Here is a 14,687-nt window from a genome sequence, read left to right on the forward strand (position 1 = left end):
GTGAGAGGTACGGGAAGCACAGTACGCTATTCTTGTTGGTGCCGCACGCACCCAAGGGCAACGGCGTAATTCACCATGTGGCCAATGTTTTGACGCACTCACCCTAGCTTTGCAAAGTTCTTCCTGACCGCCGCCTACGGCAAGGGGCTGGACCACATCGCGCCCAACGACAGTGTGCGGTGCGGGAGGCAGCTGCCGGCTGGGGTGCGAATCTGTGGTGCGGAGGCGTTCGGCTCGGCGGCGCGACGCGTGTAGGCGGCACTCTGCGGCGGCGCGGCGCGCAGGCGGCCGCAGAGGGCAAGTGGCGAGCCGGCGAGGGGAGCGCACAGGCGCTAGCGACGCAACAGCGACAACAAGCACAAGCGCATGCAGACGCAGAGAACAGCAACGGCAAGAGCAAGAGCAGAAAAAAGAGGACGATTTTAGACCTCTGTTCATGGGATCTTTAGTAGTTATGTATTTGGTTGAGAACATGTATCACGAATGTCGTTGTTGATTTCTCGTGTATGAGTTTGTGTTTGTTTCTAGATCAAATTTTAGCTATTTGTAAGCGGCGACGAAATCAGCGACGGTGACACCGGCGGCGGCGAATCCGGCGACGGCGTCACCATCGATGGCTGCGGCTGCTGCGATACCTGTTGTGACGGGTACTGCCACGATGGTTGCTGCGACGACTGCTACGGCGGTGATGGCTGCGGCGACACCGGCGGCTTGCAAAATGGAGAAGATGATGTGTGTTTGTTTGCTGTGGATAGCATGCGACGAAGATGCTGTGGTTGTTTGTTGTACTAGTCAAAACATAGAAAAAACCAATCGTAACCCTGGAAATGAACGGCTGGATTAGTCTTACTACCGGCCGATACTGGTACCGGCAACTACCATCTATGGAACGGAAGTAATGCTTTATTGTTAAATATATTTTTATGCATATATATAGCTTTATATATTTTTAAAATTAAATAAGATAAATAGTCAAATATATATAAAATATCAGCGGCGTCAAACGGACGGATGGAGTATATCGCTTGGCATGTTCCCCTAACAAATCAAACAATCATCCGGGGTTCTTTTGTATCTTTCAGTTCTTAATTTTTTTCTTCCGGTCCATAAATTAATTAATTAAGACAGTGATTTTCGGCGTGGATAATAATGGATGTGCTCTGCTATCTCTGTTTCATAATGTAAAAGATGTTTAATTTTTTTTGTTTCTAACGTTTGACCATTCGTTTTATTTGAAATTTTGTACAAATATAAAAAATAATAAGTCGTGTTTAAAGTTCTTTTGATAATAAAATAAGACACAAGCAAAATAAATAATATTTTTATAATTTTTTAAATAAAACAAATAATCAAACATAACAATTAAAAGTCAAACATCTTATGATGAAAATGGTACCTATCCAAACATTATTTTATCTAGAAACACAAAATTCGTTTTCACGGGCCTGGCCCACATGGCCGATTCTGGGCCCACTAGTAGCGGCGAGGCCCACCAACGCCGCCTCGTAGCTCCGCGCAACTCCTCCCCCAGGTCAGCACGGAACCAGCCGTGTCCGACACATCACCCCTCCCGCCGCCGACAGACAGGTGGGCCCCGCGGGTACTCGACCAGCTCGCGCGCGGAGCTTGCCACCTACACGGACACGTGGACCCCTCGCCGCGCGCCCGTCCACGTGTCATCCCTCTGGACCCCGCCCCCGCGCGCGGGGTGGGGGCATACACCACCTAACCGACGCGCCGCCTCCTCCCCCACCGCCCCCCGCCTTCGCCGCCGCTCTCCCGCCGCCTCCGCCTCCGCTTGCCTCGCCGGTAGCCTCGCCTGCGCGCGCGGGAGAGAGAGAGGGGCACGCGGCATGGCCTCGTCGGCTTCCCCCGCCTCGTCGAAGTCCGACGACGACAGGCGGCCGGAGGGAGATCGCCACCCCCGCGGCGACCCGGCGGGGACCGCGGCGCAGACGCACGCGGAGTGGGCAGCTTCGATGCAGGCGTACTACGCCGCCGCCGCAGCAGCCGCTGGTGGCCATCCCTACGCCTGGCCCCCGCCGCCGCAGGTAACGTCCGTCACGTGGCGTGCGCGCCTTCTTCTTTTCCCGGGATTTTTTTCTCTCCCGCCGGTGTTTGATTAGGGTTCTTGCGTCTACGGTGGTTGCCTGGTGGGGCAGCAGCAGCAACAGCACTTCATGGCGGCGGCGGCGGCGTACGGCGCGCCGGTGCCGTTCCCGCTGTACCACCCTGCGTACTACGCGCACGCGTCCATGTCGCCCGCGGTGAATGCCGGCCACCCGCCTCTCGTTTAAATTTTTGGCTGCTCCTTGTATCTGTGGGATTCGACTATCCAGGGCTCGTTAAGTTTGTTCGCTGCGATCTCTGCAGAGCGTGCCTCTCATGGCTGGTGGCGCATCTGCACCGGCGTCGGCGGAAGGGAAAAGCAAGAGGAAGAATTCCGGCGGCCCCTCCGGCGAGGACTCATCCGGGAGGTATATGCTTGCGTTTATTTGCTGGTTGGTAAATACAGCTCAAGTGATCGTTGTGCTTGTGCTTACAGTGGTGATGGAGGGAGCGAGGATTCATCCGACAAGAGAGATGATACTGACGAGAGGGTGTGCATTCTTCAATCTTGAGCATTGCCAAGATGCAGCTATTTTCAGTAGTATTCAGGTGATTATTTTTGTTGATTCTGGTCTGCCTGTGTGTGTTTTTTCAGGGCTTGTCACCTGCAAAGTGGAGAAAATTGAGCCATGCAGACACAGAAGGTGGGCAGTTTATACGTTGTACTAATGTTGTATGTATGTTGTACAAGTACTATAAGAGAATAGTTTGTCTGTTTAGCTGAGTAAGCATGACGCGTGGTTGGCATTTTTCAGGTGAGACATCTCAGGCTTCCATGTCTGAGCAGAATACTGCGAAGGCAGCACCGAATTTGAATATCGGGATGGATATTTGGAGCACTCCTCCAATGGCCGCCGTGCCCTCGGGACATGTGGACGTGAATGCTGCGCCGGCGTCGAGACAAGACAAGGCTATATCTCAGATGGTATGTTTATCCTATAAGCTAGGGAAGATATGCCAGCAAGGCCTGTATTATCCATTGTTAAATGGTGCAAAGCATTGCTTCTTACCATCCTCTTTGCATACGTACATCTATCATTGTTTTTTAGGATGAACGAGAACTGAAGAGAGAGAGGAGAAAACAATCTAACAGAGAGTCTGCAAGGAGATCAAGACTACGGAAGCAGGTAGTACCAGTGATAAATAAGACTTTTTGCATGCTAAGAGTGGTTTTTTTATGGGTGGGGGTTAGTTACTCCTGATGAGCATGTTGGTTTTTGTTATACTTTTGGCTTTTTCTTATGCTCATAAGCCAATATTTGAACTTTTTAATCTGAAATTTGGAGTTGATTTTGAGTGTTTTTTACTGAAATTTATTTTATAACTTTGGCTATCTATGAACACAGATATAAAAGTTTTATTCGTAAATTATTTTCTATTTGCAAATATGCCGTTTGCATTTTTCTTTTAAAAACTCAAAAGATGACCCCCTTGATAACGTCTGAAATGGGATCTATAATCTGGGAAAGATCACATACATGAATTGCTTGCTAAGGAAAAGGTAGCCACCAATCTGTAAACATTGGGCAAGTGAGAGATATTTCTATCTCTGAGATGCCTCGTGCTGTTGCATGGATTCTTGACTTGATATTTGGAACTTAGAAGGTTGGGCATAAGGCCAACGTGCCCGCCTGCCCCTATAAAATTTTCAGAGCTGATACTACGTGACAAATCTGAGATTTCACCTAAATACATTCCTGGCACCTAGAGCATCGTTTATTGTAATTTTCTTAATCAACGAGCGAGACACTTTTCATGACTAGTCGGTGATGCAGATCCAGTTCACATTTATCCATATTCCACATTTTTTTGGTGTAAAACAAAGTTTTTTTAATTGATTCTGTATTCTTGTTACACTGCCAGCAAGAATGCGAGGAGTTGTCCCAGAAGGTAGCTGAACTGACAGTCGTAAACACTGCGCTGAGAACAGAACTCGACAAGCTTAAGAAAGACTGTGAAGACATGGAAGCAGAAAATTCGCAGCTAATGGTGAACACCAATCCCCTCTTTACCCGTATTTTTGCATGAATTTTATACCAGAGGAATTCCAGCTTCTGTTCCAAAGTTCTCCTTGTGATAGCATTTTAATTCTCACTAACTATGAACCTTTTGGGCAGGATGAGATGGCGCAATCCGAGGGTTCAAGTGTTGTAACCACTCTGAGCATCAAGATTGACACACCAAAAGACCATCGTGGTAGCAGTGCCCAGCTAAATAAGCAGCACACAAATGGCGACGGCAAAGGGTAGTTCGAGCTGAGAAACATGAACCCATGAACTAGTTTACTAAACTCTATAGGTGAGGCCATGAGATGATACGCTTTAGCTGCTTATTATTACACTGCTTTCTGGAGCTGCTGTCGTGTGAGATATTGAGATTTCATCTCCTCATGCTTCGTGAGGAGCCTGTAAATTTGCCAACTTGTACAGCCTGTTATTAGTTAAGGCATTATCTAAAGATGTGTTATTAGTTAAGGATAATCCATCAAGAAGTGTGTACTCCAATTGATATTATTTTACTGTAATACCAAACACATACGAGCTCTTGGCGAAAATGGAGCATTTTGAGGCGATGATTCAGTGATAATATGGAAATAGACAAACATCATTTCAATGTCGCTGGGTGCTGGATAAACAAGTTCACCAGAGATGCTGAAAAGTGACACGCTGATTAATTCAAGGAAGTTTTTAATATGTCTCCTCGATAGAGAATAGAATGCCTTCACAGCAGCAAGATAATACAAGAACGTTATCTAGGATTCAACACTGCATAGTGCTTACAACAAAACTCGTTTTCGACCAGGTGATGATTCTTGTTACAAAGAAAACCACCATGGTTTCGAAGGATTATCTTTTACTTGTAGTGCCAAATGAGAAAAAAAAATTGCATGGTTTTCCACCACAATTCAGATCTAAAATGCAAAGGTAATCAGGTTGTACGCATCTAGTACAGGAAGCAGTATGGTACCAGGAGATTGCCCACCATCCAGTAAACCAGCTCCACTCTAGCCGTCCCCTTCCCGGCGCATACTGCTCCATTAATCTGGGACAAGGTTATGTACATTACATCAAAAAGAAAGGCTCTAGCATCATGTAGCTCAGGCGCTTGTCACGTAAGACACAATAACTGTGATATCATCCAGCTTCCCACCAAAGTACCGGTACCCAGCTTCTTGAGCAGCAGCTGCAAAGGGTGATTGCCTGTTCCTATCCATTGCTTTTTGCTGGGCAAGGGCAGCGATTTTCTTTGCCGTGGTTTCAGGCCCTAGCGCAGTCCTGAGTGCCTCAACAACTACAGCGCTGATCTCATTGCTGTACAAATTGTCAAAAAGCCCATCCGTGCCAGCAATAATAACGTCACCAGGAGCAACTTCAAAGTGAAATACCTACATGACCAAATATGAAGTGTCACTCATAATAGAATATTGTACCATATTATTTTGATGATAGAAAATGTAGGACCCGTTCAACAAAGATTTGCTCAAAACAGACATCTTATCATTTCAAGAAGAGTGGTTTACTCACCTGGGCAGAACTAGGAAGATCACTGCCACCCCCACTCTCAAGCTGATAAGTAAAATTAAAATCATGCTGCTGTACAGGAGACCTGAGAACAGTCCGACCATCTCTGACTATTATGAAGCCACTATCTCCAAGGTTTACAGCATGAATACCCTGCAGGTTTATGCTTCGTTATTTTCCAGAAATAGGAACTATGAACTTATACCCCTGTTGAAAATATTTTGCTACAGCTGGACAGATGGATACATGATTAAAATATCTAGTTATTGTGTTGTGGTATCCATGGATGGGATGTTCTATAGCATCTTATTCATATATGATATAACCAATGAACCTTAGGCTCAAGATGCACATTTGAGAGCAACTCCAGGTAATTCTAGAAAAGAACTCAGTCGCAATTTTTTGTCCATTTATTGTTCGCCGGGTCATCAAAATGGCAATAAAAGGACACTAAAAAGGAAAGTGGTTAACCTGCTCTTTAAGAGTGATGATGCATGCAGTTGATGATCCCCTAGCTTTGGTGCTTTTGTAAGCCTTTTCTAGAACCCTTGATGGATCAATAGTCCCTCCTGATTCATCCTTGATAGCACTCATTGAGTTACTCATTAGCTCCTTAGCATATAGTCCAGCATCAACACCATGATCTGCCCAACCACCAACGCCATCTGCCACACCAATTGCCTGTTCTTCAACACAAATAAAATGACCGTCTTCACCACCAGTTGCCTCCTTAGCAGGGTGAGGCAGGTAGCAAGAGCCTGAGATTAGTTTCAGCGGTTCAGGAGTGCGTGGCTTTCTGTAGATGCAAACAACAATCAACCGTGAGGATAGGAAAAGAAATAATCAGTACAACGTTTGAGTCTAATACATAACACAAAGAACCTACATCATATCAAATACTAACAGTGATCCATTTGAAACATATGCAGTTAAAATATGCAAGGAAAAAATAGAAATATGATAGGCCCTCTTTGTTTCAGCTCAGGCTTATTGACTTAGGCTTTTAAGCTGACTTTTTTTTGGCTTATCTGGCTTATAAACCAGTGGCTTTTAAGCCTCAAATTCAATGGTGGAGTCCTAACTCTACTTCAAATAAGCCAAAAAAGCATCTCGAACCTAGTTTTTGGCTTAACAGTATAAGCTTTAAAAAGGCCCAACGGAAAAGCTACTTGTTTGTTTAGGCTTAGACTTTTTGGCTTATAGGTTGGCTCATAAGCCCAAACAAAGAGGGCCTAAGAACATGTTGCTTTTATCCATTCCCACTGACATATCGTGATCCATTTCACAGTCTCTCGATTTAACTTTTCTTGGTATTTATTTGGATTTTCTAACAAGCTTGACACCACTAGCATAGCTGAAGAGCAAGAACAGATAAAAGTTAATGAAAAGCCCTAGATCTCTTATATATTAATCATAATTAACATCATGTAATTATGTTTTCACCTCTTGCTCCTATGCTTGAATGTTAGGACTGTAGATGATGGTGAATATGAGATACAACATTATATATTTATGTGAATTATGGTAGCGCTCATGTACAATATGGACACACTGCATATTAAAACGGAGAAAACAAGCCCATACGTTAAGTCTGAGACATTCATGCAATAGAATACAGCATATATACTTATATAGAAGCATGCTTTGAAAAGAATCAAAGCAAGTAGTATATATAGACTTGCATGGAATTTTTATTTGTATCACATAAATCTACATACTGTGGCACTTAAGGCCTTTTTAGGAGACCCAATGCCCCAGCCCATCCCTGTGGATTTGTCTGGGATTCAGCCCCACAAAAAAAATTCTTAAAGATCATTTCATGCAAGTTCAAACATTCTGCTGATAACTTAAATGTCAAGTTAATAAGCATTCCAGGGAAACAGTCATTAAGTATTTAGAGTGGCACTTGAAACAGGGATTACGATACATACCCATCAGGTCCGACTGTGGAGTTATCCATCTGCTTATCCTGGACTGCCTCATCAAGCGACAACTGATGCTCTGTGGCTCCAGCAGAGTATGGCGCCACACAAGATGTGCTGAATTCCCGGATCCATGGTTCAACCGAGAAGCTCAACTTGTAACTTGGCCCAATTGAATTGGTCCAAAATGCTCTGTTAGGTCCCCATGGCTCGCGGCACTTTAAGCCCACACCAACCTTCTTACAGTACTCCACCCCTCTATGCCTAAACGAGACCTCTGGCCTCGGCGTGCTGCCAACTGATCCCATGGCTACAACGCGTGAGATACGGGTCCCTACAGATGGATCCTTCTCAGGTTGGCGCTTGGCGGCACCCAGTTCAGCTCGTCGAAACGCATAGCCACAGGCAGCCATAACAATGCCCCTCTGCAGCAAGCTCTGCCCCGTGCAGTGCGTGCGCACGCAGGGAGTCCGGTTGATGGCGGCGAAGAAGGCAGCAGGAGCACGTCGGTCCGCTGTGTGGAGGAGGCGCGCCGGGTAGGTGGAGAGGAGGAACCAGGTGTTGCCGAAGAGGAAGCTCCGGCCGCCGCGTCCGAGGAGGGGGTCCTTGTAGGAGGTGAGGTTGAAGCCGCCGCCGCCGCCGCTGACTCTGCTTCCTCCGCCGGAGAGCATCTTACGACCGGGCGAGACGCGCTCTCGAAGATCTCATCACCTCCTCTCCCGCCGCTGCCAAAATCCCAGAAGGCTAAGACCGCGACATAAATTCCGAGAACTCCTCCACCCAGAAATGGGGAAAAACTCGCGCAATGCAATGCCGAATCGATTGAACTCCACCCAAAAATATTCCTCTTACCCGGGATAGCAGCAGCAGGATTGCGAGGGCACGAGATCGAGGCTTGCGCCGCGCGGGCCGCCGATTAGCCTCGCGCCGCGCGGGCCGCCGATTAGCCTCGCGCCGCGTATCAATCCCCGCCCGGGAGGATCGGCGGCGGCGGGATTAGGGTTGCTTGATGGGGAACGAGTTGGACGGAGCCGAGAAGGTAAGGTTGGATTTGATTTGAACCCTAGAAATTCCACGCGTTCGTGGCTGCGCTCTCTCCGAGAGGCTACGCAGCGGTGACGCGGATGCCCAGCTTTGGGGGGCAAGTTGACCCGGACGGTGGGCCTAAATGGGCCTTCTAAAATGCACCTAGGCCCAGAAGGCCCAGTAAATCTTTGAGGCCGGTTCGGCCCAACAGCCCAACGCGTCCAAATCTCTAGACGCCAAGCCATAAATAAATTTTTAAATTTGAAGTGTTCACTTAACAGCAGATTCTGTAGTTCTTGATATTATAGAGAATTTCAAATGAGCTCTTATGAAGAATGGTTAAAAGAGATATTGTTTGTATAAACTGATGAACTGAATAAAGGGTGTAAAAATGGTTCTGGAGTCGAGGCCATATGAAAAACCAGATATAAACAATTTTACATAGCACAAGCAAGACGCAAACAGCACTTAATTTAAGAGGCACTCAAGGAAATGGAAAAAAGCACTGGTGAATTTCACTCTCTTTTTTTTATGAACGGCATGAGAGGAAGGGGTCATATCAGTTTCTTGCTCCGACTCTGGAAAACCTCCTTGATAATTTAAATGCTGAGAACTGGTGCGCTGCCTGGCTTTCTGTGATAACACAGCTCTCCTGACGGGTATTGTACTCTTGTTTGTCTGAAGTAGCAGATGATCTGCGCAGCACATCAATCAGAGAAACGCCTGAACTCGTATCTCCCTCGGGATTAGGTTTTGTTGATGCTTGCTTTGGCTGTGAACTGCTGAACTTTGCTTTCTTTGGTTGGCTGGAATTCGTCTGATCCTGCAAAATGAACGCAGAAAACACATGAGGATAATAAATGAATGCCTCAGCATGAGGATGTACGGTCAAGTTGCACTTCAAACTTACCATATCTGCAGTGCTCTCGGATGTAGATAAGCAGCTCTTGCTGCTGCTATTGCTGTCGTCACGACCAAATACATATGTTCTATAAGTCGATCTGTGGGAAGATGCCAAGGAACCACTGGCTGTTCGACCGAGAAAAGATGACTGAAAGGAAGATACAATGTCATCATTTCATGGGCAAACATAAGAAAAAACTGATAGTCCAAAATGCCAGAGCATTGGCAACATGAAAGGTATATGCAAGAGTCATGCATGCAGCAACGTATTAACTTGTGATGACATGAAAGTTACTCAGGAATTGTATTGTTTTCTGTTATGTAAGTTTGCCATGTGAAGCAACACGACATTAAAAATTTTCAGCAGGCACATTCATGTGTAAATAAAAAGTGCAAATACAGGCAGGAATCAATAACGCACCTTTGAAGAAGCGCTGCCATCCCTCCCAACTATAAGCAATTCATGATTTGCTGAAGAAATATTGAAACATAAAATAATTGTAAACAAAAAATGTGCTCAACAAAGGTAGGAATGAATTCAGAAGAAAGCACCCTTACATGTGACTTGCTTTCCCCTCCTCTTGGGTTGAGGAGCAATATTGAGCTTCTTTATCAGACTAAACACTTCCCTTGAGCTGTCATCCTCCAATGGAGATATGAATGAACTATTACGAACCTGCAAGAAGAAACGGTGCAACATTCTTAAATTGCTTTGGTAGAACATAAAAGGCGAATAAAGTAATTCTACAGTAGTATGGCAAGGAACTACAAAGATCACCAAAACATTTTAATTTACGTGCTGTATAAACCATGCCAGACAATCAAACATGAGACATCCTAAAAACAGGTAGTGCATGTGTGATGTGTCCCTGAAACTATACATGAGATTATCTGAACATGTTAGTTAGCACTTACTTCTCTCTTTGAGATACGTTGGCGGGCCAAATGTTCTTCTATTTCCTCATCGTCGGAGTGCTCATAAGTATCATTTTCGTCTGTGAACATTCTCGCAATCATTTGTTTTGCTTTTTCAGAATTCTGCCGCACAACATTTGTTGGAGTTAAATCATATGACATTTCATTTTCTGATTCATCTTCACAATCTTCAGCATCATCCTCATCTTGATCAATTGTTTTCTTCTGCTCCTGATGACCAAATTTCAGCTTTTGCATAAATTTATTTGTTTCAGCAGCATCTTGCTGCTGAAGCCACTTTTGGTGGAGCGCATTGCGTTTCTCATTATCTATTTCTCCTTCTTCATAACCAGCTTCTATTAGATCGTTCAATACTTCATTTTCATCACTTCCATCATCTTCTTCAATGTCCTTAAACCTCATCATGTCATCGTCACTATCATCCTCTTCCTCAGCTTCAACATCTAGAAAATCTCTCAAGATAGCATCACCTGGGCATGAATCTCCTGCTATAGCTCTTTGGAGTGGTTCTTGAATATTCACATCATCTTTCTGAGTGCTAGGATCAATGTTCTCCTTATCATCGTATTCTTCTTCTGATAAACTGTGTGGTCAAATAGTGCAATACAATTTTTAGATATAGCACATCAATATACACAAGGGGAAAAAAGAGCTACCAAATCTCACAGAACACATGCAAAGGAGCAAAATATTCCCCCCGAAAATTGGGTACTGTGTTGTAAGTAAACGGTAATAAGAAGTCATGGAACCTTCATGGTAGAGTGATATCAAATAAATTTGCATTTGAGATGTATAGGTAATTACATAATGGTAAGGCTACAGAAAATGAATGTCCTGTTGCTGCGGCCAACACAAGTTTTAATTCATACCATGAATACCATGTGTTCTAACATTTGTCTATATGTCCATGTCTTTTTGCCGGGTTGGCCGAAAGGTGGCCGACCAAATTTCATTAAGATAGGGATAACTATATGTCCACATGTCATGCTTGCCATAGCTATAAATTTAGTGCAGACAGATTATCTTTGGAAGGGATAAGGTATAAAAATTTTAATGGGGCTGTGCTGTACTTACATGTCATCTGTACTCTCAGTAGGGCTTGAAGAGGGGGGTAATTGTGTTTCATCTGCTGCATTATTGGGAATGTCATTCGATTGGGCCTTGTCCTCAAGATTATCTTGAGAAATGTCCAAGAGTTCCTAGTATCATCAAGCATTCAGTAGTTAACAGGCAAAACCTTGCACACAAATATGAGTGAAATTTTGAAATTAATAACCACAACCAATTGTTTAGCAATCAATATTGTAGGGGCAAATGACTCAATACTTTTACTCACATTCCAGATTATGCTTAAGTCGAAGGTATTTTGATATTAGCAGAACAAAGTAGAAGCAACCACTGATTATATATAAAGCATCACCCTATTAGACTATTAAAAAAAGTTTGCTGTAAATGGCTAGTTCACCAACAGAGTTTGGAAGGACAGACCTTATCTGGTTCTTTGCTACCACAGTTATCAAGATCCTTATCACAATCATCCTGCAAACAAGCCACAGTATCATTACAGCACAACACCTTCTGCGAGTTAATAAACTGAAAAGGCCGAGAGCAGTGCACACCTTGTTCTCAGGTGCACTGTCACACTGGTTCAGGTCACCGCAATTCATTCCACCCTCATTGTCAACATCGTCCTACAATCAAGACAGATTTTAGTTTCACAAATAGTATTGACACCCATGAACAAAGATGCCTCAATAAGGACTTACAATCTTCGGGCCTTTGCCATCTGCTCCCACTTCCTTAACCTGAGGTGCGCCTAAATCCTCACTCACAGGCTCTGAAGAGGCATCATCATCATCATCTTCTTCTTCATTGAGAGTGACTGACCTGAAAAACATAGTGAAGAAAACAACATCAACTAACAATTATTTGCAAGTGGTGTTCTCAGTGCAACCTCACAGAAACAGGACAACTGACTTCTTTAGAATCTCTAGTTTCCGAAGTCGGATCTTCTCCAGGACTGACGAGATGGGCTTATATACTGGCTGCGCACTCGGTTTAAATGATGCACTCCTCGTCTCTACATATGGGAGAAAAAGCAAATAAGGAACAGTAATATATACAGAAAATATCATGCATCCTAGTTCCAACTAAGCAAAAGGTCAAGGACTCAGAAGTGTATACCTCGCAGTAACCTCTGCGACTCGGCATGGATTGAATCAAGCTGCAACCTCCTCTCCTGCACAAGATCAAATCACACCACCCATCAGCAAAATCTACCAGATTTTTTTTTCGAATGGTCAAATCTACCAATTCGACGGTAACAATCATATGAACCAAAGCAGGAGAAAGACTGATACCTTCTCTGAGAATTTCTTCCCTCGGGCCGACTCCATGGACGCCTCCTCCTTCTTCCTCCTCTTGCTCCGCTTCCCCTTGACCGCGGCCTCCATGGCCATTTCGCCGCCTTCTTCTCCCTCGTCCATGTCGAGGCGCTTCTTCGCCGACTTCTCCCTGCGCAGCTCCTCGATGAGCCCTCCACCCAACATCTCCTCCTCGTCGCCCTCCCCTTCCATCGTCGGCATCCCCAGCGGGTCCCACCCCGCGGCGCCGCAGGTCTCGGGGAACAGCGGGTCCAGCCCGTCATCCTCCTCCTCCTCGTCTTCCTCCTCTGCGGTGTCGGGCGGTAGCAGCGGCGAGGAGCTCGGGTTCGGAGGAGACGACAGCACCGGGGAGGGAGCTTCCGCATCCGCGTCGAGCGGCGGCGGGGAGGGATTAGTGGGAGGGGAAGGGAACTGGGCTAGGGTTTCCTCGCCCGACAGAGTCTGCGGCACCGGCAGCGGTGGCGGTGATGGTGGAGGTGGGGACCCGGCTGGTTGAGCGGCAGCGGCGGCGGCGATCTCCGAAGACTTCTTCAGCCGCTTAAGCCGGCGGGGAGGCGAGGCGACGGGGGAAGCCGGGAGCGCGAGGAGCTCCGCCTCGTCGAACGGCTCCGTCTCCATGGCCGCGCCGCCGCCGCCTAGGGTTCTCCCCTCCCCTCCCCTCCACCGAACTCCGAAACAAGGGGAAGAAGAAACCGCGAGCCGAGGAACGAAAATACGAAACGGTGGATCTGAGAGCGCGCGGCGGGGGCGGGAGGAAGCAAGGAGGAATACAGGAGGGAGAGGGAGACGAGGAGGAGGAGGAGGAATCGAAGCCGCCGCCCGCGCGCGGGAGGCGTTTCGAGTTTTTTCCCCCTCGGTTTCGCGCGCTACTTTCCCACCATTTCCTCCTCTTTTTTTTTTTTCCCCGTGCTTGCTGTTGCTGGAGTGCTGGCTCTCTCTCTCTCTCCCCTCCCACGAGCGCGGCGCGTGTCCTCCGCCCGCTCCCCGGTTTTCCGGGCCGGCTCCGCCTAGATGATGCGGCCCATTTGGAAGTCTTGGGCCGTGGTGGTGCGGCCCAAGCCGTGATGGCACGGTAAAGTAGAATTTTATGAATTTTGAATTTTATTTTATTAAATAATTTACGAATTTAATTTTGTATTTCAAAAAATCACAAAATTAATCTCCTACCGCCCTCTAGCAGGACGGAAAGGTAACTTGACAAACGGCCACTCGGCCGCGAGGGACGGCCCGAAACGATGACATTAAATTTATAAATTATTTAATAAATAAAATTCAAAATTCAAAAAAATTAAAGGCGAGCGAGCACACGTGAGAGTGCGCCTCGTGAACTTGTGATGAGCATGGATTCTCTTGCGACGCTAATGAATACGAATTTATATAACATGTTTATTGATCTATCAACAGTTATATTAAAACCAAAATATTGTATAATATAGAACGAAAAATGTATATAAAAACGACACGACTCTAAGTTGATTGTGATCCTAAGTGATGGGCTAACCAACCAAATGAACGAAAGAGTGCGTATGAAGGTTGTGGTCATTCTCTGTGTGATGTTCTGGGAGTAGAGTGTTGTTGCATCATTATTCAATAAGGATACCAACGTCATTTTTCTATTTTCTAACCCAGTGTTTTGTTTTTAAAAGGTGTACTTTTAAAACAAATAAGTTGTTTCCTTTAAAACATATATGCCCATGTTTAAAAACACAACGTGTTAAAATATTCCAAGAAATAGACCTTTTTCGCAAAGTGACTAGAGAAGACATGGAAGCATGAGAGCTCCTATTTTTTTTACTGTGCACAATAACTCATAAAATCCTTATGTAGTTATCAGTCGTAGTGAACCACAAAATTAAACGGAGGGAGCAATTCCATCGCTTTGAATT

General features: G+C 45.5%; 3 protein-coding genes across 3 annotated transcripts; 1 reads left to right on the plus strand and 2 right to left on the minus strand.

Annotated features, from left to right (window-relative positions):
* Positions 1 to 1,853: 1,853 nt before the first annotated feature.
* On the plus strand, positions 1,854 to 4,702 carry LOC102700225 (DNA-binding protein EMBP-1-like). The gene is made up of 9 exons (XM_015834634.2): positions 1,854 to 2,051; positions 2,127 to 2,267; positions 2,374 to 2,477; positions 2,546 to 2,600; positions 2,705 to 2,753; positions 2,865 to 3,034; positions 3,159 to 3,236; positions 3,973 to 4,098; positions 4,227 to 4,702. The coding sequence occupies exons 1-9, from the start codon at positions 1,854 to 1,856 to the stop codon at positions 4,356 to 4,358; spliced, it is 1,053 nt and encodes a 350-aa protein (XP_015690120.2). The 3' UTR covers positions 4,359 to 4,702.
* Positions 4,703 to 4,779: 77 nt separating this feature from the next.
* On the minus strand, positions 4,780 to 8,641 carry LOC102700510 (probable protein phosphatase 2C 55). Its single transcript, XM_015835201.2, has 5 exons — positions 8,405 to 8,641; positions 7,562 to 8,277; positions 6,102 to 6,426; positions 5,634 to 5,783; positions 4,780 to 5,494 (listed from the first exon to the last, which is right to left on the minus strand). The coding sequence occupies exons 2-5, from the start codon at positions 8,221 to 8,223 to the stop codon at positions 5,207 to 5,209; spliced, it is 1,425 nt and encodes a 474-aa protein (XP_015690687.1). The 5' UTR covers positions 8,224 to 8,277; positions 8,405 to 8,641; the 3' UTR covers positions 4,780 to 5,206.
* A 271-nt stretch (positions 8,642 to 8,912) lies between these two features.
* LOC102706464 (dentin sialophosphoprotein) lies at positions 8,913 to 13,596 on the minus strand. The gene is made up of 12 exons (XM_006651877.3): positions 12,778 to 13,596; positions 12,602 to 12,656; positions 12,395 to 12,497; positions 12,184 to 12,304; positions 12,037 to 12,108; positions 11,906 to 11,956; positions 11,492 to 11,616; positions 10,397 to 11,000; positions 10,040 to 10,157; positions 9,903 to 9,952; positions 9,489 to 9,629; positions 8,913 to 9,401 (listed from the first exon to the last, which is right to left on the minus strand). The coding sequence occupies exons 1-12, from the start codon at positions 13,417 to 13,419 to the stop codon at positions 9,138 to 9,140; spliced, it is 2,346 nt and encodes a 781-aa protein (XP_006651940.2). The 5' UTR covers positions 13,420 to 13,596; the 3' UTR covers positions 8,913 to 9,137.
* Positions 13,597 to 14,687: the final 1,091 nt, after the last annotated feature.

The sequence above is a fragment of the Oryza brachyantha genome, chromosome 3 (assembly GCF_000231095.2).
Source record: "Oryza brachyantha chromosome 3, ObraRS2, whole genome shotgun sequence".
Lineage (NCBI taxonomy): Eukaryota > Viridiplantae > Streptophyta > Magnoliopsida > Poales > Poaceae > Oryza > Oryza brachyantha.

Coding starts and splice junctions, on each gene's coding strand:
- LOC102706464 (XM_006651877.3), bottom strand. CDS start 13,419: ATGGAGACGGAGCCGTTCGACGAGGCGGAGCTCCTCGCGCTCCCGGCT. Junction 12,498..12,601: donor GTCGCAGAGGTTACTGCGAG/GTATACACTTCT, acceptor TCCCATATGTAG/AGACGAGGAGTGCATCATTT. Junction 9,630..9,902: donor ATGGCAGCGCTTCTTCAAAG/GTGCGTTATTGA, acceptor TCTTCCTTTCAG/TCATCTTTTCTCGGTCGAAC.
- LOC102700510 (XM_015835201.2), bottom strand. CDS start 8,223: ATGCTCTCCGGCGGAGGAAGCAGAGTCAGCGGCGGCGGCGGCGGCTTC. Junction 6,427..7,561: donor TCCACAGTCGGACCTGATGG/GTATGTATCGTA, acceptor TTGCATCTACAG/AAAGCCACGCACTCCTGAAC. Junction 5,784..6,101: donor TCATCACTCTTAAAGAGCAG/GTTAACCACTTT, acceptor ATAAACCTGCAG/GGTATTCATGCTGTAAACCT.
- LOC102700225 (XM_015834634.2), top strand. CDS start 1,854: ATGGCCTCGTCGGCTTCCCCCGCCTCGTCGAAGTCCGACGACGACAGG. Junction 2,268..2,373: donor ACGCGTCCATGTCGCCCGCG/GTGAATGCCGGC, acceptor CGATCTCTGCAG/AGCGTGCCTCTCATGGCTGG. Junction 3,237..3,972: donor GATCAAGACTACGGAAGCAG/GTAGTACCAGTG, acceptor TTACACTGCCAG/CAAGAATGCGAGGAGTTGTC.